This window comes from Humulus lupulus, chromosome 2 (assembly GCF_963169125.1).
Source record: "Humulus lupulus chromosome 2, drHumLupu1.1, whole genome shotgun sequence".
Classification (NCBI taxonomy): Eukaryota; Viridiplantae; Streptophyta; class Magnoliopsida; order Rosales; family Cannabaceae; genus Humulus; species Humulus lupulus.
Window position 1 is genome coordinate 93,302,422 of NC_084794.1, and position 22,610 is coordinate 93,325,031.

General features: G+C 45.4%; 1 protein-coding gene across 4 annotated transcripts; it reads left to right on the forward strand.

Moving 5' to 3' along the window:
* The first annotated feature begins 398 nt into the window (after nt 1-398).
* Nucleotides 399-22,610, forward strand: LOC133818233 (WAT1-related protein At4g19185-like). Of its 4 annotated transcripts, none has more exons than XR_009885834.1 (9): nt 399-433; nt 1,300-1,362; nt 1,468-1,584; nt 1,743-2,028; nt 2,501-2,656; nt 3,152-3,303; nt 20,282-20,323; nt 20,567-20,637; nt 22,362-22,610. XR_009885834.1 is itself a non-coding variant. In XM_062250988.1 (7 exons), exons 3-6 carry the CDS (start codon nt 1,580-1,582, stop codon nt 3,296-3,298), a joined length of 594 nt encoding a protein of 197 aa, XP_062106972.1. In that variant the 5' UTR covers nt 399-433; nt 1,300-1,362; nt 1,468-1,579; the 3' UTR covers nt 3,299-3,303; nt 20,282-20,540. The 4 variants fall into 4 exon arrangements, 2 of the variants coding, with proteins under 2 accessions (XP_062106972.1, XP_062106971.1); XR_009885833.1 differs by lacking the exon at nt 22,362-22,610 and adding an exon at nt 21,112-21,161; XM_062250988.1 differs by lacking the exons at nt 20,567-20,637; nt 22,362-22,610 and having other exon boundaries at nt 20,282-20,540.

The window sequence follows — 22,610 nt, forward strand, 5'->3', positions numbered from 1 at the left end:
AGCGAAAGTTTGTGGAGAAGCAGGAATGGTGGAAGGAGTTCCAGAAGGAGTGGTGGATGAATTGAAAGAAGTCACTACACCAAATACCCCTTTTCATAACATAAAAATATAATAGTACTGAAAAAGTATTATAATATACGTATATGTGGTAAAAGGAAAAATTGGCGGTAATTTATTTTGGGCGCGCCTATAACTTGTAAAAGTTATATTTTTTCCCAGCTAATTCTTTTTTAATTACATTGTTCGTACTGCCCTATTTTCTTCTTCAGCTACGTCTCCGAAGTCAATCCCCGTTTTCTTCTTCGGCTCGCATATACTCTCTCTCTTCTTTTTTTCCTTTCTTTCTTTCTTTCTTTGGTTTCCTCGTATTTAAGGTTTTGTATAATTGTTTTCTTGCTTCAAATAGTGAATCATTCTTTAGATTTTGATTAGGGTAAATTCAATTCAAGATTCCCTCTTTTGACGTTTAATTATTTGTCCGTTCGATACTTGTTTTATTCAATCACTGTTAGATGGGCGTGTGTTGATATCACATGAAGGATTTCATTTAAATTGGAACCAAGAAATGTTTATGTGGGGTCTTCTCATACTTCAAACTGTGGATCGGTTTTGTTTCTAATACAATAAATTCGACCCAGAAATATGTGTTTCAGATACGCATTTGTGTACACGCTGATTGTGTTTATTGGTTTATTTTTGTGATGTTGTTGAACTAATTTGAAATTGCTTAAAGTTCAGTTATGCTATTGTTGTTTTAGGTTTGCTTCTGGAGCGTCTTCTATGTTGAGCAAAGTCATATATGTCTATATATTTCATAAAGTCCAAAGTGATAAAATAGCTTTATAGTTAATATTCCTTGGAATACTACTACTTTACACCTTTTCCCTTCTTTGTAAAATATGTCAAGATTCTTTCATTATTTTCATCAAAAGTTGGAATTGGCCTTTTATTTGTGAGAATGATGACAACTTAATGTGCTAATACACTATTTATAGGGAGGAGTTGTTTGTGAAATCACTCTGTGGAATATGTTTTGGTGGATTCAGTTAAGTTGGTCTCAGTATGTGGGATCATTCCCATCCTTCTACCAATCTATATTTGCTTAAGTAGCTGATCTTTCAATCTATATTATGCTTGTGCTTGATTGCCAAAGGGGCTCAATGATGGGTGCCCTTAAGTGCTTTTTAATAGTGCTTCCATGTTGACATTTTGCAAGTTGCAAGGTTTCTTATTATATTATTTTCATTGGTCAATTTATTAAATGTTGCAAATGTAATATTTCATGTCTCCTCTGTGTAGGCGGATTCGTCCACCATTGAATAAACATCTTCTCCTAACATTCTTTTTTCTTGGGTTAACTGGGTAAGTCACTGTATTCTAATCTTATTTTCAGTGTTTATCTATAAATTCTCATAGCATGTATTATTTGTCGATTCATATAATTTTGTTTTCCTTTAATTCAACCAGGATATTTGGAAACCAGCTTTTATGTCTAATTGGTCTTGGATACACAAATCCAACTTATGTTGCTGCCATACAACCTACCATTCCAGTATTTACATTCATCTTGGCAGTCCTAATGGGGTCAGTTTGAAATTCTAGAATTTGAATCTTTATTTTATTTGGAATTTTTTCATATTGTATCTATCTAGAATGACAGGAGTTACTCGCCATTGTGTTTGAATGGATGCTGTTTATCCTGGTGTCTAATAACATACCATATGTATACCTTATTTATGCAGTATAGAACGAGTGAACTTGCTCAGGACTAAAGGTCAGGCGAAGATTGGAGGCACTCTCATTTGTGTTTCTGGTGCTGTATTTATGTGTTTCTACCGTGGTTGGGCTTTGATAGGAAATATGGAGCCTGAATTTTCAGAACACAGTGAAATAATTGCCAGAGGTCAACCTGAACCTGTCGGATGGCTAATGTCTAGTTTTTTAGAGTTTGGGCTTGATCATTTTCACCTTGGAGTTTTGTGCTTAAATGGAAACTGCATGTGCATGGCTGCATTTCTGGCCATTCAGGTGCATAACTGTAATTCACTGGTTGAAATAAAGTAATGAGATAAAGTTGTTAATGTTGAATTTCTAAGTGAATCTGAAGTGGAAAGGAGTCCTCTTTTATGCTTTCTGCTAGAGACTTTTTTGCTGAGAAGTTGTTACTTTTTTTTTCTTCGTTCTTTAAGGAGGGTAATCAAGTATCATTTGAAAAGCCAAAATTAAGCTTAATTATAGTAGGCTTCACGTTATAAATTTGCAGTGCAATTTTTAAAGGACAGGAAACCAAGTGTTTAATGGTTTTTCATTCATTGTGGATCTAGTAAAATTTGTTTGTTATTGTTACAAACACTTGAGTTGTTCAATATTGATCTTGCATTTGCCTAGTATTTGAAGGTTTCATAGAAATTTTTGTTAATTTGATCTCTCATTTGTGTTGATCATGGAGACCTTAAGCTTTGATGTCTTAACTTAACTTGCTCTTCTGTAAAACTTCCAGGCTCCACTTTTAAAAAAGTATCTTGCAAACATATCAGTCACTGCATATTCATACTTCTTTGGTACTTTCTTGATGGTGGTGACATCATTCTTTCTGACCAACGAATCAACAGACTGGGCTCTAACACAGTCTGAGGTTTTAGCTGTAATAAATGCTGTAAGTTCCCTGTTGACATTTTTGTTTTTGATTTATTTCTTATGATTTTACAGAATTCTCTGGATCTTGAGCTCATTTAAAATATACTTTCCCCCTTCCATTTAGTAACACATCACCTAAGTTCTAAAAAAGAAGCAAAACATAGTCCACGATACAAAACTTACAGTTAAACCCCATAATCTGACCCTTTTAGAACATTTTCCTTCAACTCAAATTATTGAGAGAGAAAGGTGATGTCTATAGATTTCTTAAAGATAGCACCATTAAAGAAAGCTGTGAATTACGATGTTATCACAATTACAAAAATTTACCAATTAACTCTTCAAAGTTTGTGCTTTGTTATATGTGCACATATTGTTTTGGTCCTAGTTGATCTACAGTGGATATGTCTATAAATGAAAATATTTAGAATTGGTAATTAGTGTTCTTGTATTCATTAGTCAGGAACAGAAAAATGATGAAAAACGAATTAATTGCTTTGTGACTCCATTTCAGGGCACTATTGCATCTGCACTTAATTATGGACTTCTGACATGGTGCAATAAGATCTTGGGGCCTGCTTTGGTTGCTACATACAATCCACTTCAACCTGCTGCTTCTGCCTTCTTGTCCAGAATTTTCCTTGGGAGCCCTATCTATTAGGGAAGGTTTTGGTCCTATCACTCTCATCACAATTGTTTGTGCACTAAATTATTCTAGTTGTGAATCATTGACATAATGCTATCTAAGATGCTTAATTTTATGAATCATAAAATGCAATATACTAGTACTATGATTTATATTTACAGGCTTAACCGGATATGTATCTTACTTTATTTGAAATAATATTTTGAGTGGCAATTTTCGCAAGTTTTTTTCCTTATATTCGTACATCTCTCAGTATTTTGACTGTATCACCCTCTACACAACTCGGATTTGCACGAAGTTTTATACATAGAACCCTAAGACATAGGGCTACAACTTTTGTGCCCATGGTACTCGCATATTCTTTAGTATTCACTATCAAAACATTGCTCGAATCCATATTAGAGAAATCGAAGATTTCGAAAAGGGGTACCCCTTTGGGGAATTGGAGATTTCACTAATTTCTCCGAAATGTATTACCCCCGTGTTCAACTCGTTCGATATTTTTCCCCAAGAGATCTCATGGGTAAATGAATTTATTGGAGTCGAAACGGAGCCTTAAGTCAACATTTCAAAAAAAATTCCCCTTTTTTATGGCAAGATATGCGTGCAATGGCTGCATTTGTTTTGGCTGTAATTGTGGATGGTCACAGACGGGGTCAAGGTTCTAACATAGTTAAAAAATTATATAGTTTGGATAATTAATGCTATGAAATGTCCTTGTTTTACCCTCTAGACAACAAAGCGGACATTGTCTTATTTTTCAATTTTTTTTGTGGATGGTAGTGTGCCAATGGAGCTGTCCACTGCCACACCATGATTTTATCTGTGACTGCTGACACTGACATTGACACTAACATTTCATTACAACCACAAGTCACTTGTTGTAATTTTGTACTGTTATGGTCCATCTCCATGGCTGCCAAATTATTGTTTAGCCGTATCCATACATAGATATATATACATAATTTTAGACCTTATGTTATAAGCTACTGCATTCATACATATATATTTGGATATAATTGTAGATTTTCTATCTGTTATAAGCTACTAAATCCATACATATGCAGGTTCTGGCTACTATACATCTCATTACCATGATTTGAAATTTGTGTACCACAAGCATATTGGCAGCTTGTTCATACTTGTTATCCAGATGTCCGGATAGCGTTTAGATTGATGTCCTCGGGGAAGAAGAATTGTCGATGTCTTTCACGGTAGGTGACCAGAGCTCGCGGATGGACAGAAAGGCTTCGCCTCTCCCGTGTAGTGTCCGGATTACTCTTCCAAGCAAACACAACACGGAAACTCGTCAACTCTCCCGGACTCCCGAAGGGGTATCCTTCGGGGAAGCCCCTTCCAGGAGAAGCTCTTCGAGTGGTCTCCGCGGAAACAGTTCTGTGCCTCGCACGGAACAAAACCAAACGGTCGAGTCCTGGAGGAGGCATATTTGGAATGATATCCACCTGACACAGGATCCCGCCTGACACGCCCGTCAGGTCAAAGCCGCACACATCCCAGCACGCCTAAGGGTACTTTTTCGCCTACTGTTCCGCTGACAACTTGGAGAAGACGGCTGACTTTGTGTGTTCCCCATACTTTCACGTAAATATACCCACATAGAGTCTTGTAGCCATGCTACTACAGTAATTGTATCCCCTATTTATGGCTGGTGTAATTAAGACTCATGTACGTAGAGAAAAACCCTAATCTGAAACCCTAGCTATAAAGACCCCTTCATTTTACAAGAAGAGGGACGGCCAACAAATCACATAGCAAGAACTCTGCTAAAATCTCTCTAGCTTCTTCTTCTTCAAGAGAACCCGAGAGAAACATTGTGAGTGTGTGAAGTTCTTGTACACCAGCCATCTTACTGTAATCCTTTCCAAGTATAATAACATCGACTCGTGGACTAGGGCTCGTTAACGCCTGAACCACGTAAAAACACTGTTTGTTTAGTTACATTTCAGCACTTCTACAGTTCTTATCTTTTTATTATTCTGTTTGTATTCGTTTCCGAAAAACTCGGTAAACATTTTGGTGCTTTCATTGAGAGCTGTAGGAAGTTGTTAGTCAGCTCTTTTTCTGTGTACGTTTTTTGTATTCACTTCGTGCTAAAGAGATGGTGACTACGAGAAAATCCGCTGTTGACAAAAATGCTACGGTCAACCCCGATACTGCGATGGAAGATGTGGTGTAAAGCGAACCCTTGGACTACCAAGGTGAAGACCCGACATCCCGCCAAGATCGGGTCAGTACCGAAGATACAACATACTTAGAAGACGAAGAAGAGTACGTCCAAGACGGTTATTACAAGGACGGCTGCTACTATGAGAAGGACCCAGAACTGGTCCAAGTAGCCGAAGAACTGGAGGTCACCAAAGCCAAGCTTGCTGAGCAGGAGCGCCTCTCCGAAAAAATGCAGCGCATGATGGAGCGCCTCCAAAGCAAGTTCGGAGACCTAGGCGACTCGGACGAGGACGCCTCTGTTTTAGGTGGTGCTGATGCCGCTATGCCGGATCCAGCCGCTGCTGGACCATCCAAAGCCGCCCCTAACAAGGGCAAAGAAAAAGTTGGAGAGCCTGTACGCGCTGACGCCCCTGCACCTCCTAAAGGCGTGAATCACCAGGCCGACTGCCCCCCCGCGCGCAGAAGGTCTCTGGCGCTCCTAAGCCCAGACGTCCTTCAGCCCCAAGGGGTCACTCTGTGCCTAAAGGGCCTAGTGCTAAGGCACCCAGGCCTAGGGGAAGGAACAACCGCCCCAGTGATTCCGTCAACCAGGACGGTCGGGCTGCGAATTCGCACTCCGAAGATAGCTGGTCCACGGTGGACCTAAGAAGAAAGTTGGAGGCCAAGTATGAAAAGGCCAAAGGAGAGAAGGCCCGGCCTCGCGGAGCTGACCTCCGAAATCATATCAATGACAAGCTCCGGGGACGTGACCTCCCGGAGAGTGATACGAAGAGGCTCGAGGAACAGATTGCCATCTTGACCAAGCTGGTCCGGAAGCAAAGTGGGGCCCTGTCAGACTCTGAGGAGGAAGACCCGGAACCATGTATTCGGAGGATCGCGGAAACGTCCCTCCCGGATAACTTCAAAATGCCTCACATAGAATTATATGATGGGAGGACAGACCCGCGTACCCACCTAGCTAAATACAACAAAATGATGCAAGTGGCGCGTGTCAGTGAGGACGCCAAATGCATGTGCTTCTCACTCACCCTTACCAAGTCCGTGGAGGACTGGTGGAAGAGATTAGCTCCCGGATCAATCCACAGTTGGAAGGAGCTACAGTCCGCGTTTAGGAGGCAGTTCATTGCTGCCCGCGACCACGACATGGAGGTTGGTTCCTTAACCAACATCAAGCAGCAGCCCAATGAGAACCTCAAAGCTTTCATTCAGAGAATGATGGAAGCTGCTGCAAAGACCAAGGTCAGCGATGACATGAAGCTGATCGCCCTTCAATCGGGCCTTACTGTCGGCTCCCTGCTATGGGGGGAAATGCAGAGGAGACGGGCAGAAACGCTGTCCGAATTCATGTCAAAGGCTCAGGGAATCATCAACCTTGAGGATGCCTACCAGCAGGCCTTTGGAGTTCCCCCAGCTCCAACGCCTTCCGTGACTACGCCGAGCTTTGCTTCGCAAGCTCCCGCACCAGCCCTCACGCTTCCAGGAGCCCAATTCACTCCAAGTGTGTATGGGCCTTCCGCGTCTGCTCAGACGCCGAGTCAAACCCATTTCTCTGGGTACGGAGCAGTACAAAACGGATGTAGTATCGCTCCTGGCATGCCGCAGCCGCAAGCGGAAGCCCCAGAACGAAATTTGAGCCAATCACGGAGCAAACGAAGCGAAAGAAACTCCAACCGGGGAGACCATTCAAAGAAGCCCCGGAAGGACTATGAGCCCAAGTTCACGGAATATACCAGTTTGATAGACTCGCGAGAGAATGTCTATCGGGCGACCTGTAATATGGTCAACTACAGGAAGCCCCCGAAAGTGTCTCACAGAGGAAGGCGTCCGCGAGACTCCAATAAGAGGTGTGAGTTCCACGGAGACGTGGGGCACACCACGAATGAGTGCCTTCAGCTGAAGGATGAGATCGAGTCCCTGGCAAGAGCGGGACACCTCGGTCAGTGGGTGAGGATACCCATTATCTATCCCGGACAGGGGGTAGTTCACGGAGCTGCATATTCCACGGGACAGAGGGGGACCGCTAGCGCTCCTGGAGCCGGTCACCCCCAAGCTCCCGGGTCGCAGTTCCCAGCGCTTCCTGCTCCACCCGCTCCGGCGCCCATTGCCTTGTTGGCTCCAGGACCGGGCAACCCATATCCGCCCGGCCTTGCTCCGCCACCCGTTGACGGACACGTAGCCACCATTTCCGGAGGACCACACCTTGCCGGAAGCACCCGTAACTCCCAGAAGAGGTACATGAGGGAGTTAGAACACACTGGGGAGATGTGCGCCTTGGTTCAATCACCTGCTCAACGTCCCCGAATGATGGACCTTCCCATCACCTTCACGGAGGACGACGCTCGGCATGTGCACTTCCCCCACAACGATCCCCTCGTGGTGGAAGCCCAGATTGCCAATAAGAAGGTCTCACGGATCTTGGTCGATAACGGAAGCTCCGTAAACATCCTCTTCAAAGCGGCCTTCCATGCGATCGGATTAACCGAGACAGACCTGGCCCCATGACCCATACAGCTTCAAGGGTTCAATGGGGATGCACTCATGCCATTAGGCAAAATTCAACTTCCAGTCACCCTCAGAGGAGAGAGCGACGCTTGTGCCTTCAAGCACAGCACATTCGTGGTGGTCGACTGCCCCACGGCGTACAATGCCATCCTAGGCCGACCGGTCCTAATAGATTGTGGGGCCATAACCTCGATACGCCATTTATGCTTGAAGTTCCCATGCGACGATGAGCGTATCGGCACCCTCCGAGGAGACCAACGGAGTGCACGAAGCTGTTACAACGTCTCCGTTCGATCCGTCTACACGGTCCAGGAGACGGTTGCTGCCGTTCCTTTAGCGGAAGAATTACCAGAAACTGGGGGTGCTCAAGGGGCATACTTTGACGAACTCGACCCAAGAGTGGGAATCGAGAAAGCAATAGAGCCGATGGAGGGAGTCGAAGAGGTGATCCTCAACCCGGGAGAACCCACCAAAGTCATTCAGGTGGGGAAAAACCTGCCGTCGGCCATTCGAGATAAGATCGTGGCCACTGTGAAGGATAATCAGGATATCCTGGCATGGTGCCACGCTGATATGACGGGGATTAATCCCAATGTTGCGTGCCACGCGCTCAACATAAACCCATCCGCAACTCCAATTCGCCAAAAGAGGAGGCCGTTAGACCCAGTGAGGGCCGAAGCCGTCAAAGCTGAAGTGGACAAGTTGATGTCCATAGGCTTTCTCCAGGAGTCGCACTATCCCGTGTGGTTGGCCAACCCAGTTCTGGTCCCAAAACCCGATGGGTCCTGGAGAATGTGCATTGACTTCACGGACCTAAACAAGGCCTGCCCGAAAGATTGTTTCCCTCTTCCGCGAATCGATCAGATGGTAGACGCTACTTCCGGGTACGAACTCTTATCCTTCATGGATGCGTACTCCGGATACAACCAGATCAAGATGCATGTCGCGGACCAGGAACACACCAGCTTCCTCACGGACAAGGGTGTCTACTGTTACGTGGTCATGCCTTTCGGTTTGAAGAATGCTGGGGCGACGTACCAGCGTCTAGTAAATAGAATGTTCAAGGACCAACTGGGGAGGAACATGGAGGTGTACGTGGACGACATGTTGGTAAAGTCCAAGACCTCCGGGGACCACAGTGACGACCTTGAGGAAGCTTTCGCCGTGATCCGAAAGTACGGGATGAAACTGAATCCAAAGAAATGTACTTTCGGGGTCTCGTCTGGGAAGTTCCTCGGTTTCATTGTCAGCTCCCGCGGAGTGGAAGCCAACCCTGAGAAAATAAAGGCGTTCATAGATATGCCTTCCCCCCGGAAACATAAGGATGTCCAGAGCGTTACCGGAAGGATAGCTTCTCTCAGCCGCTTCGTATCCAAGGCCACTGACAAGTGTATCCCCTTCTTCAATGTGTTGCGAGGAAACAAGAAGTTCGAGTGGACCCCCGAATGCGAAGCAGCCTTCCAACACCTCAAAGAACATTTAACCCGAGCTCCCATTCTGTCCAAACCTGTCGAAGGAGAGGCGTTGTTCTTATACTTAGCTGTGACTGAGTACGCAGTGAGTGCCGCTCTCGTCCGGGAAGATGGCCGTATCCAGCTCCCTGTGTATTACGTAAGCAAGAGGTTATTGGACGCCGAGTCCAGATATTCAATGATCGAGAAACTCTCCCTCTGCTTGCTAATTGCTTCACGGAAGCTGAGGCCATATTTCCAGGCGCACACCATCAAAGTACTCACCAACCACCCTCTCCGACAAGTCTTGCAGAAGCCCGAGTCTTCTGGCAGATTGCTTAAGTGGGCCATGGAACTGAGCCAGTTCGACGTCCACTACCAACCACGTGTTTCCATAAAAGGTCAAGCTCTCGCGGACTTTATTGTGGAATGCTCGGGAATGAATGACCTCCCGGAAGATCCTGTCCCGGAACTTCCCACATGGAAAGTATATGTAGACGGAGCCTCAAATGAAAAAGGAGCTGGAGCGGGGGTCATCCTAATATCTCCCCAAGGGCATCAGCTCTAGAGCGCCATCCGTTTCGCGTTCCCAGCATCCAACAACGAGGCAGAACACGAAGCCATGTTAGCTGGATTATGACTGGCCAGAGAAGTCGGAGCCCAAAAAATCGAAGTATACAGCGACTCCCTACTTGTGGTAAACCAAATATCCGGGGAATACCAGACGAAAGGCGAAAGAATGGCTGCCTACGTGTCTCTCTCCCGCGATCTACTGCAGCATTTCAAAGGCTACCAAATCCGCCAGGTCCCCCGGGACCAGAACTCACTCGCGGACACGCTGGCCAAGCTTGCGACGGACCCAGAGATTGAACAGTATGGCTTAGTCCCCATCGGGCACTTAGAAGCCCCCAGTACTGAGACATGAAGGATAAACGCCATCATCGACCATTCCCACTCCTGGATAGGACCCATCCTCAGATTTCTCACCACCGGAGAGCTCCCCGCTGATAAAGCTGACGCAAGGAAGCTCCAATATCAAGCTCCCCGATACGTGGTTATGGATGGAAAGCTTTTCCGCAGGGGGTTGTCCATACCCTTCCTTAGGTGTGTTGCCGGAACCGAAGTCAGCACCATCATCCATGAGGTTCACGGAGGCTTCTGTGGCGATCATACCTCCGGGCTGAGCCTCTCCAAAAAGATCCTTCAACAAGGATATTTCTGGCCCACCATGTAGAAGGATTGTGTGGATTATGTCAAGAAATGTGAGCAGTGCCAGAGGTACGCCAAGGTTCCGCGAGCGCCGCCTATAGAAATTACCTTAATGACCAGCCCCTGGCCGTTCGCCGTTTGGGGCATTGACCTAGTAGGTTCCCTCCCAACTGGAAAGGGTGGAGTGAAGTATGCCATAGTCGCGGTAGACTACTTCACCAAATGGGTTGAAGCTGAACCTATGAACACGGTCACATCTAAAAAAGCACTGGACTTTGTCATCAGGAATATAGTGTGTCGTTTTGGGCTTCCACGAAAAATTGTGTCCGACAACGGAAAGCAATTTGACAGTGAACACTTCACGAACTTCTGTGCTTCGCATGGAATTATCAAAAGCTTTTCCGCAGTCGCCAGACCCCAGGCTAATGGGCAAGTGGAAGCTGTAAACAAAATATTAAAGACCACGTTGAAGAAAAAACTCCAAGCCTGCAAGGCTCACTGGCCGGAAGAACTTCCGCGAGTACTTTGGGCCTATCGCACAACAGAGAGAACTTCGACGGGGCACACGCCTTATTCCATGACCTTCGGTTGCGAGGCCGTCATCCCAGTAGAAACTATGATCCCCTCTCACAGGCAAGATACCTACGACCCTTCCCGGAACCATGCCCTTCTCCAGGAGTCCTTGGACATGATCGAAGAGCTCCGGGAGCAGTCGCAGGTCCAACTAAAAATGTACCAAGGCAAGATAGCCCGACACTTTAACACGAGAGTCAAGAGCCGTACATTCGAAGTTGGGGATCTTGTCCTACGGAGAGTATTTCCTGCTACGCAGGATCCGGGAGTAGGAGTCCTCGGACCCAACTGGGAAGGCCCCTACGAAGTCCAAGAAAAAGTGGGCCATGGGACGTATCACTTAAAGAGACTCGACGGATCTAAAGTCCCGCGCGCCTGGAACGCGGAGCACCTCCGCCGTTACTACCAGTAGGCCCCGGACCATCCAGTCGGAAGTCCTTGGTGAAATTAGCAAAAGTGAAAAATGTGGAAATAATCCTCCCTGTTGTAAAACTCACGCCTAGCAGGCTAATTTAATGAAACACGGAGAGATTCACTCCGCTTTTACTGCACTTTTTATCCCTGTATTCAAAGCTGCGTTTAAACAAGTGACCACGCGGTCCGGAGACGTCCGGACCCCACGCTCACTTGGGGGGGTATACATGGCTAAGGCATAGCCATACGCCCCTTGAACAAAACGTACCCAGAACACCACTTATGTGCTAGCATTATGTTTGAAATTTTTAAATTGTTTGAAATGTTTAAATTGTTAAGCTTAGGTTTATTTGTTGCCATGAACATGCTTGCATTACGTGTCATATGTGCATTATGTGCTTATGTGAAAATTTCCATGGAAATGCCTGCCAGTATGTATCATGAAAATTATCTCCTGTGTAGCCCAGCGATGGACAGGACTAGGGGTTGAGGCACGTTCATAGAGCTACGCCAAAACACCCCCAACTCCCTGACAAGTCCTTTGCAGAATACTCCGCGATCGCTGTAGAGCTTTGCTTCGCAAGCTCCAGCTCCGGGTCCCGCAAGGCGAAAGATGGCAAGATTCGTGATCGCTGTAGAGCTTTGCTGCGCAAGCTCCAGCTCCGGATCCCGCAAGGCGAAAGATGGCAAGATCTGTGATCACTGTATAGCTCTGCTTCGCAAGCTCCAGCTCCGGGTCCCGCAAGGCGAAAGATGACAAGATCCGCAACCGTTGTAAGCCTTGCTTCGCAGGCTCCAGCTCCGGATCTCACAAAATAATGCATGGCGAGCTCCTCGACCATTGCAAGTCTCAGCTCCAGGAGCAGACATGGTCGATCCCCCACTCACAGCAGGCCTTGCTTCGCAAAGCCCCTGGTCCGGGATCACACCTAGTGGGCGTGGCGATTTCCCCGACAGCAACGAGCCTTGCCTCGCAGGGCTCCATGCCAGGTCCCTGAAGTCAGCCACCATGAGGTTCGCAACAACAGTTGGTTTTGCTTCGCAAAGATCTAACCTTAAGTCTAGCGACACTCACCAAAAGAACTCCCGTTCCAAACCATGGAACGGCTCACCTTAGCAATCCCAGCGAACAGTATAACTACAAGTCCCGGGATTGGCTATTTTCCTTAGGAAAGCTAAAATACGGTGAAAGGAGCCTGGCCGTTGGAACCAGGAAACCTTCGTAACCTAGAAACTACGTGGGAAAAGACGTCATCCGTTAGAGCTTCAAGTGGGAAGTGCATAGGTTTTGGCCGTTGGAACCAAAACCTCATACGCCCCTACAACAGTTTCTACCGTATAAAAGTCTACCCTAAGCGCAAAGATAAATAAAGAACTCGGCAGAAAAGAAAGGAGAATGCTATAATTATGGCAAATATGTCCGCAATGAAAAACTCAAAATGAAAAATAAATTAAAGATAAAACCCCTTCAAGCATTGGGGGTAACTGCTGCTTCCACGACCGCGGCTTCGGGGGCATTGGCTTCAACTGAGGCTGGCGGAGTCGGCTCATTGGAAGGCGGAACTTTGTCATGAGAAGGATCAGAGGTCCCCGCCTCTCCGGGATCTCCCACCTCAGGAGCTCCAGCACGTTCGTCAATGTTGTAAGTTTGGATGTACGCCTCTGGGCCTTGATCCCACACGAGTAGCTTCTCCCTCATGGCTTCGGCATCATCTCCCAGATAGCCTAATACCTCCGGGTTCACTTTCCAGAGTTGATGCATGAGGACCACATGCGATATATTAATCGTCCTGTTCAGTATCACCTCAGCATCCTCCTTCTCCTTCAAGCGCTCCGCCTCGGAGGTTGCCAGCTGTGCCTCCGCGACAGTTAGTTGAGCCCTCAATTTTTCCATTTCGGCCTTGGAGGCATCACGCTCCCCCTTAAGAGAATCAATCTCCTTGCGCTGCTCCCTATTTTGGCTCAGCACGGATTGCTTCTCGGTCACATGCCCCCTGGCAGTGAATTGCAAGGCCCCGATCTCTTTATCCTTCTCGGCGAGCCCCAACTGCAGCATAGACACGAGATCCCTGCTCCTCTTATGGAGTTGCTCCTCCTCGTGCAGCTTACTCTGAAGAGTGGAATATTCCTCTTGCTGCTTAAGGAGGAGATCATTTTTTGATTGCAAGCGAGCTTCCAAGGTATCCTTCTCCACCTTGGCTTGGGACAGCTCTTCCCGGAGCTTGGAGTTTTTAGCCTTCATCCCATCCGACCGCTGTCTAAACTCATTCTCTGCCTTGGCCCGGTACTCTTGGTATTTGGCAAGATATTTCTTGTCCGCCTCTTCCTCAGCCGTGCGCCGGGCCTGATCAATCTTCTCCGAAGCCTCCAAGGCCTGTTGGGTCAGTTTCTGCTTCTCCGCCTCCAAGGCTTGGCGAGCCAGCTGGCTCTCCTCCAGTTGAACCAGAACTGCACCAACCTCCCGGAACGAGCGTTCCGCGATCATAGAGGCCTGCAAGGAAAGACAACAGAATGAGCTAAAGCCGGACCAAAAGATAGATGATCCCAAAAAAAACAACAACTGACGGCTTACCCCGGACAGTTGCTGCTTCACAGCGTGTGTCAGCAACAGCGGATCCTTACTGCTACTGATGGCCCATTTCTCAGAATTGAGCTCGCACAAGCTCAGGGCCATGTCCTCCATCATCTCAGCTCCGAACGGCGCCAATGCACGTCCGAGCCTAGGCACCAGCCTCTTCTCCAAGGCTGGACCATCCAAAACCGCTCCGGCCGGGTGAAGGGATCTCACCCCCTCGGCCAGCTCAGCTCTCTTCACGGCAGACAAGTTATCTGCCCTTCCCTGAGTAACAGCCTTCTCCGCCTCTAACCGCCTCTTCAAAAAACTATCGGCCCGTCTTACACCCTCCAGGAGAGCAGCGGGGAAACTGGTTGGCTTCCGAGGGAAGTGGAACTTCAGGCCAGGCAGAGGAAGGTTGGTTGTCTGAGAAGAAGGAGACCCCGGAAGGGTGGACCCCCTTTGGGCTGGGGGAGGAGGCAGACGGGGTATTAAGGCCCCGGTCTGTTGCTTTTGCTGCTGCGGCAGCAGAAGTAATTGCCCTTGTTGCTGCTGCTGTGACGTTGGTGATTGTCTCTGTTGTTCTTGTTGCTGCTGTTGTTGTTGTAGTTGTGGTTGCTGTCGTTGCTGTTGTTGTTGCCTTCGACCGGGAGAAGAGTGTCTAAGGCGTTTGTTCTTAGCGCCCTCAGCATCTTCTCCGGGACGCTTGCTCACCCCAGTTGTCCTCACGGGGAACACAAGCCCTTCCCCGTCGCTGCTGCTACTCGAGACCATCATAGTCTCGGAAGGCCCGTCAGCAGGAGACTTCTCTACCCTCGGAGACGCTTGCGCCTCGCCACTTGTCTTCTTGGGGGAGGCAGCTTTACCTCCCCTACCAGCCTTGGTCTTCCGTCCTTTCCCCGTGGACGGGTCTTGGTTGGTGGCAGCCTTCTTAATAAGCAAAGTAACCCTCCCCAACATCTTGGCTTCTGGATACTCTGCAAGAAACGTGCAAAGCAAGGTTAACGAACCAACAAGCAATGAGAAAGAAGATAAGCGGAAGACAAGACAATCAACAACATAAAAGCACAAGCAAGCCCGCCAGCAGGGAACAAGAAACAAGAAAAAGAAAAGTTTGAAAGGGACGACCATGCACGAGAAACGTGGATGGCCTTCCCCGAGCAAAACAAAACACCGCTTCCTGCTCCAGGAAGCTCCCGTACTCCTTGAAGACCGGGAATGACATGCTGAGGGAAGAAGGGTCAACCATGATGACACCTTCTGGCAAACTACCGTCACTCAGACACCCGAGGAGCTCATCTACCCTATCGCAGTATCTGTCGAAGGGTATCCTATGCGGATCTAGCCTAAGGAAACGGGGATCAAACCCTATCTGAGAGGTCCGGGAAACCTCAGACAGGCTGGGGGTGTGGATCAATCGAAAACTAGTCTTACCTCTCCCGGAGGTACTAGCCCCCGGAGCCCCTTCGTTAGGGTAAGCCGCGGCGTGGCGAGCCTCGATCTCCTCTTCCTCCCGCTGGGGGTCGGGGAATCTCTCCGCCCAACTAGGAGATAAAGTATTTTCGTCCCGGGCTGCTTGGGTGATCACCTTGGACAGCTTCAGGGCAATCTGCTCCCGGATGTCGGCTGACACCTGACTTTGCCCCCTGCCACTCACTGGCTCGATGTTTTGGAAAGAGGCGAGTAGCCCATACTCCCTCAACGATTCGGAGGTCACAAGTCCCTCCACTTTCAACTCTTCCTCAGAAAGCCCTTCGTAGAACTTGGACCTCCTTATCATCTCCGCGCAGCGAGGTGTCCGCGGAACGACTTCTGCAAAAATCAAATACAAGCGTTAGAGATCCTCCCAAAAGGCAAATCAAACGCGAAGAAACAAAGTTGAAAAGGAGAGGAAGAAGCACTTACCAGGGATTTTGAAGTCCAAAGATAGGGCTGGTACCCTCTTCAGCGGGAAGCCAGTCGTCAGGAACCAGTATTCCCGGAGGTCTGGAACCCTCGCGGTATGGCAAGTGGGGCACATCACGTCCGGGTGCCTTTCCAGCCTGTAAAACCCCACCTTGTCTGAATGACCCCTCATAGGCTGAGACTTTAACCCGTAGAAGTACAGCACCTCCTCCGGGGTAGGAGCTTCCAGTTTCCGGGACTTGCAAAAGATGAACCACCCCGCTAGGAGCTTGTAGCTGGGAGGAATCAACTGGAAGGGGGCAATCCCCGCCTTCACACAGAAATTGGCGAAGTAACTCCTTAGGGGCAAGTGCGCCCCACACACTATGTGTGCCCAGCTCCAGGCACCAAAGCCCTCGTGACTCTGGCTAGCTGACTCGCCCAGCACCGACAGACGGTGCCACATCAGACCTGGGATGTTCTTCAGGCCTGCCTCGGAGGAATACAGCTCCAGCATGCCATAATTCCTGAAAAGGTTCGGCTTTTGGTCCATCTCCCAGATGGAACTATTGGAGGTCGGTGGGCTAGCCGCGACCACTTTCGCCTTTCCTTTCCCCTTTGCACCAGCGATAGGAGAGCCCTTCTCTTGGGCAGAATCAGCCTCCCCCACAGCAAGGAGTTGTTCCTTTGAGATGTTCATCACTGGACAAAAGAAAGAAAGAAGAAAACACTCTAAGTAGTCAGCACCCTTGTCATACCCTAGTGGTATCAAAGGCGTCGGGGAGACCCTCCCCGAAAACTGCTTGGAGAGGCTCCCACCGAGCTTACCGAGGGATTGGCACCATGCCACCCGAAGGGCAGCAAGGAACCGAACTCAGACTCCGAGCCTAAGCCCACCAAAAGAAGTGTTTTTCCAGAGAAAGACACCCTAAAGGCGTTCATGCTTATGCCCTAAAACAGCAAAACAAGGAACGACTTTCCAAACGCAAATCGCCAAAGCATGCAAAAAAGGCTACTTATCGACTCACATCAATCACATGCCTACCAAAGCCCTATTCACGCATGCACATAAGCGATAATGGCAGAAACCTCTACTCTAACAACTACCAACAACCTAAGGTTTGGGAGGAAAGAGCAAAGTAGAAATACTTACTGATATTCGGGTAGTTGGAGGTTGAAGGAGTAACTGGATCACTGCACAGCACGATCGCGAGAAGTAAAAGCTGCAAAGACGAACAGCGATTCAAACCAGGAACTTCGGCGAATAAACCCACTGCCAAATCAACAGAAAAGTTTCCAGATCCTTACCAAGAGAAATGGCAAGTTCGGAGGAACGGAAGCTGGGAAGCCTGAGAGTTCAAAGGTTTGGAAATTTGAGAATCTGAAAGATAGAGAATTTGAAAGCGTAAAGAGGAAGAAAGGTCCTTTCCCTCGTTTTTATAGCAGGGAGGAAGTCGTTTCGAATTCCTCAAATGGACGGTCCCAATCTTCCCATTCCGTGTGCATCAGATCCAACGGCTGGAGATGAAGCGACGATCCTATTTATGACTCCTCGGATGGGAATAAAGTATTTATTTCCCATCATTACACCACCTCGGGCCCGGAGTACCATTAAAAACCGTCAAATCATTACTCGGATGACTGACGCACGCATACTTAACCAGTCACCTCACGCACACGTCTTGGTCGCAGAACCATTCCCAGCATGACACGTGGTCCTTGCCGCACTTGAATACCTGAGTTCAAATAGAAGAAATTCCCTTTCTTTTTCATACTAACACTCAGACAGGAAAAAGGAATCCTTCCGGGAACACCGAAGGTGGCCCCTCGTCTAATCTAAGAGACCGAAATACCCGGAAGATTGTACAAGCCCCCGGATCTCTCGAAGCTCTGTGACCTTGGGGGGTAAATGTTATCCAGATGTCCGGATAGCGTTTAGATTGATGTCCTCGGGGAAGAAGAATTGTCGATGTCTTTCACGGTAGGTGACCAGAGCTCGCGGATGGACAGAAAGGCTTCGCCTCTCCCGTGTAGTGTCCGGATTACTCTTCCAAGCAAACACAACACGGAAACTCGTCAACTCTCCCGGACTCCCGAAGGGGTATCCTTCGGGGAAGCCCCTTCCAGGAGAAGCTCTTCGAGTGGTCTCCGCGGAAACAGTTCCGTGCCTCGCACGGAACAAAACCAAATGGTCGAGTCCTGGAGGAGGCATATTTGGAATGATATCCGCCTGACACAGGATCCCGCCTGACACGCCCGTCAGGTCAAAGCCGCACACATCCCAGCACGCCTAAGGGTACTTTTTCGCCTACTGTTCCGCTGACAACTTGGAGAAGACGGCTGACTTTGTGTGTTCCCCATACTTTCACGTAAATATACCCACATAGAGTCTTGTAGCCATGCTACTACAGTAATTGTATCCCCTATTTATGGCTGGTGTAATTAAGACTCATGTACGTAGAGAAAAACCCTAATCCGAAACCCTAGCTATAAAGACCCCTTCATTTTACAAGAAGAGGGACGGCCAACAAATCACATAGCAAGAACTCTGCTAAAATCTCTCTAGCTTCTTCTTCTTCAAGAGAACCCGAGAGAAACATTGTGAGTGTGTGAAGTTCTTGTACACCAGCCATCTGACTGTAATCCTTTCCAAGTATAATAACATCGACTCGTGGACTAGGGCTCGTTAACGCCTGAACCACGTAAAAACACTGTTTGTTTAGTTACATTTCAGCACTTCTACAGTTCTTATCTTTTTATTATTCTGTTTGTATTCGTTTCCGAAAAACTCAGTAAACAATACTCTTGAGGCTGCTCAAACAAACCTGCTCCTCCCGGGGTAGTATTGTAATTTGTTAACTGAGCTAATGAAGTTTGATTTCTTTTCCATCCTGGTAGCTCTAGGGAGATTTTCGTTTGGTCCTAACAATCATCTCAAGTCAATTGCTGTAGCATATTGGAAGCATACTGGGTCTCCTTTGAGTTCCCTACCTTCTTTGGCTCATAGAAGAAGTCCAAGTAGTGTTGTTCCATCTCTGATTGGTCCAATATCAAGAGTTGGCACTGACAACTCGTCTCTTGTTCGAGATGGAAGGGTTTGCACTAGCAGCCCTCTTGCTACTTCTGGATTGGCCCGATCCTTTGGCATCAACTCCTTTTGGATTGGCCCGATCGTCGTCATGGCTTGATATGAATGGAGGAGGTATTTTTTTTCTGCCAATTATATGCCAGGACAATCTTATTTGTTGGAATACATGTTTCTTGTTATATTTGCGTAATTACTTATTAATGAACTGTTATGAACATTCCATGCGTTAAATAAGCTTTTAATGGTCTTGCTTGCTATTTGTTAGAAGGAGCATTTTTGCTACTGCCAAGGTTGTAATACAGATGATGACTGTCATCTTTTTATTTATACAACTTGATTTTATCAATAGAAAAGTAATATTAAATCTATACTTATTCAGGGCTGAGGCAACTAAAGATGATAGATTTGGAGCTTTAAGTAGGTCACAGTATGGTCTTGTTGACCTTGCAGCTGCTTTATTCTATCGGGTAGTTATTTCTATTCATGTTATAAAAGTTGTGATTTATGTCAGATTTCCTGAGATAAAGATTCAGGTAAGAGGTATCTAATGTGATTTTTATTCTTAGGCTTGTGTTAATAGAGATATGCCATCATCATCTGACAAGCGGGTGAAGAGAGAGCATGCTGATGCACGTTTAAGAGAAGAGCTCAAAAAAGGAAAGTGGCTATGGTAAATCATAAACTGATTGATTTGGCAATATCAAGTTTCCTTTTTTGTAATTGTTATTACTTTTTATAAAGAAAATGCAACAATTCTCCCCTTCCTTAATTTAGGAGTCTAATAGTTTATGAGTTGTGTGATGTGAACATTGTAAAATATATTAAGGGAAACTAAATATATAAATAACCACCCTGGTTACCGGTTTTAGATGAGCTGTAACAAATTCTTGTGTATTGAGCTTTGCTCTTGTGGAGAATCCTAGCCTCTTGAATGCTTGGAAAACCTGTATCCAATTTTCAGTTCATCAACAACACTCACCGAGGATTTTCACGCCATGTTACCTGTTTTGTAGCTCCAATTCCTATCAATATGCGGACATCAATGCTTTTTATCTCTCAAATTATCTTAGCATTTGCAATAATTCATTTGCAAGAATACTTTTAGGTTTTAATTCATTATGTATGCAATAATGCAGGTTGATGCTGCTCTTATACTCCTTGGTAACATGATTTCAAGGGTGAGTATGAAAATTTATTCTCTTATTTGGATTTCGAGAAGGATACCTTATCACCTTTTTAATATTATTTTTTTATTATTTCCTTATATATTCAATAAGGTTTTGTTTCTTATAAACATACATATAAATACACATAAATGCTCCATCAATTTTCACTTTGTCAGCATGCCTGTAGGGGTTCATCTATGTGAACATGAATGTGTCTATTGTTGACTAATGTTCTTATGAAATTTCTTTTTCCAGGATCTTATAAATATGTTGGTTATACCCCAAGATGTCTTGGACCTCAGGTTATTCAAACGAATTCCATCAATGTAAGTGTGTTCTTTGTTATTTAGTTGTTATATGATATTAGTATTCTTCTATTAGATGTGTGAAAACTTGTTAGCTTCCATCACATAAGCTAGTAGCGACACCAATCAAAGTGCAAGATTATTGTCTGAGATGGAAATTTCACCACCAAATACTGAGTTCCTGTTTTTCAGTTTTGCAATACTATTTCCACAATAACTGGCCATGCCTTTTTTTTTTTTATGAAAAGAAACAAGAATGTATAACTTTTTAATGGAGACATGAAGATTAAAAACAATGACGAAAATCATCTAAAGTTACAACCAAATACACCAATCTCTATTCTAATCAGAAAATGAGAAGGTCTTTGACCTATTTAGCCTTAATGTTTCACTGTCATTAGTTTTTTTAGTTTTTCATTGAGTTTCAAATATGAGTTATATATCATATAGTATTTTAAGGTTCACATTAACCGAATTAAATGTTATGTTATCTAGGTCAGCTTTGTACTTCATTTCATGCTACTTCACAAGGAAATGCTCCCAAGTAAGTGGTACAATTAATTAGTATATTTTCATTGTTAGTTGGAAGATATGTAGTTGTTCTTGACATGAACCGAGTTTTAACTAGAATTACCCAAACATGATCTATATTTCTGCATAGCATGCACACATATCATGTATTTACAATTAGACAGAGACACTTAGAGAGATCTGAATGAGTCATGATTGGGTGTGGTCTTAGTGGTTCCTTTCCAAAGTAAATCCTTTTTTTTGGTAATTAAGACATCAATACCATTACATGCTAATAATGTAGGTACAGGTCATATAAACCTTGATACAAGCAACAGAGGTTGTATGTATAATGTGTTAAATCAACTTCCTTCATGTTGATGCAGGGGGATTCCCAAGACATTTTGCATCTTAGAAAAGGCCTCCTAAAAGCAGTTTTGGGTCATCTTGAGTGGCAGGTCTGTTTCTTGTTTTGTTATGCTCAGGATGGTTTTGAAGGGGTTGAGACACACACATAATAATTTTTTTTTATACATAACTAGAGAAATATATGACAAGCAGTCCTTTCCAAAAGAAAATAAAAATACTATTATAAGTCTCTTAAATCCAGCAATGTAAAGATTAGATGAAACACTGAGTTCCATTAATAAATAAATTGTAGTTTGGAGTTTTGATTGTTTAATGGTAGTTTATGCTGGTTATTCTGATTTACATATTGGTTAATGTAGAGGACGAGCTGGAAAAACTTCTTTGATTTTCTGGGTCCTAGATTTCTTGTCTCTATTGCATATAGTCTAGTAAAGCGTGCCACCGTGTATGCACTAGTTTTTTCTGGCTGCATACTTGATATTTCTTTCTGTATGTAATGAATTAGATGCTACTATGAATGACATTGATCCAATGCTTTGGTATTGTATGAGGTCTGAGTTTATTTTTTCATAGTCTTAAGAGATAAAAAAATATTGAATTTTTTTAATTAATGGCATATTTGTGAAGACTTGACATGTGTTCATGTTTTGAGGATTTCTATCAAGTTTTTGCATTTTTAGTTACTGTTTGGATAGCCTCATTGAAAAAACTTATCAAATTACAAAATGTTTGAATTTTTAATTTGTACAATTTAAAAGTTCCTATTGTTAGAATATGCCAAAGTAATGGAGGAATGGACATAGATTTCATCTTTCATTAAATATTTCGTACTTGTATTGATGGTGGACTCATTGCTTGTTGTGTAGGAATGGGCATCTGAGCATTGTTCAGCACCTTTTTGAGCTCCTGAGTTGTGGGATTGTCCAAGTAATGCAGATATCGATGAGAGAGCTGATATTTGGTCATTAGGATGCACTTTATATGCGATAATGTGATAACTCTTTTTACCATGTGATTTAAGATTTATTGGTTTAAGTTTTTGGGTCTTTGTCTCCTGAGAGCTATAATATAATTTGATGACAGTGTTCAATGTTTTAAACTAATTTGTGGATTGT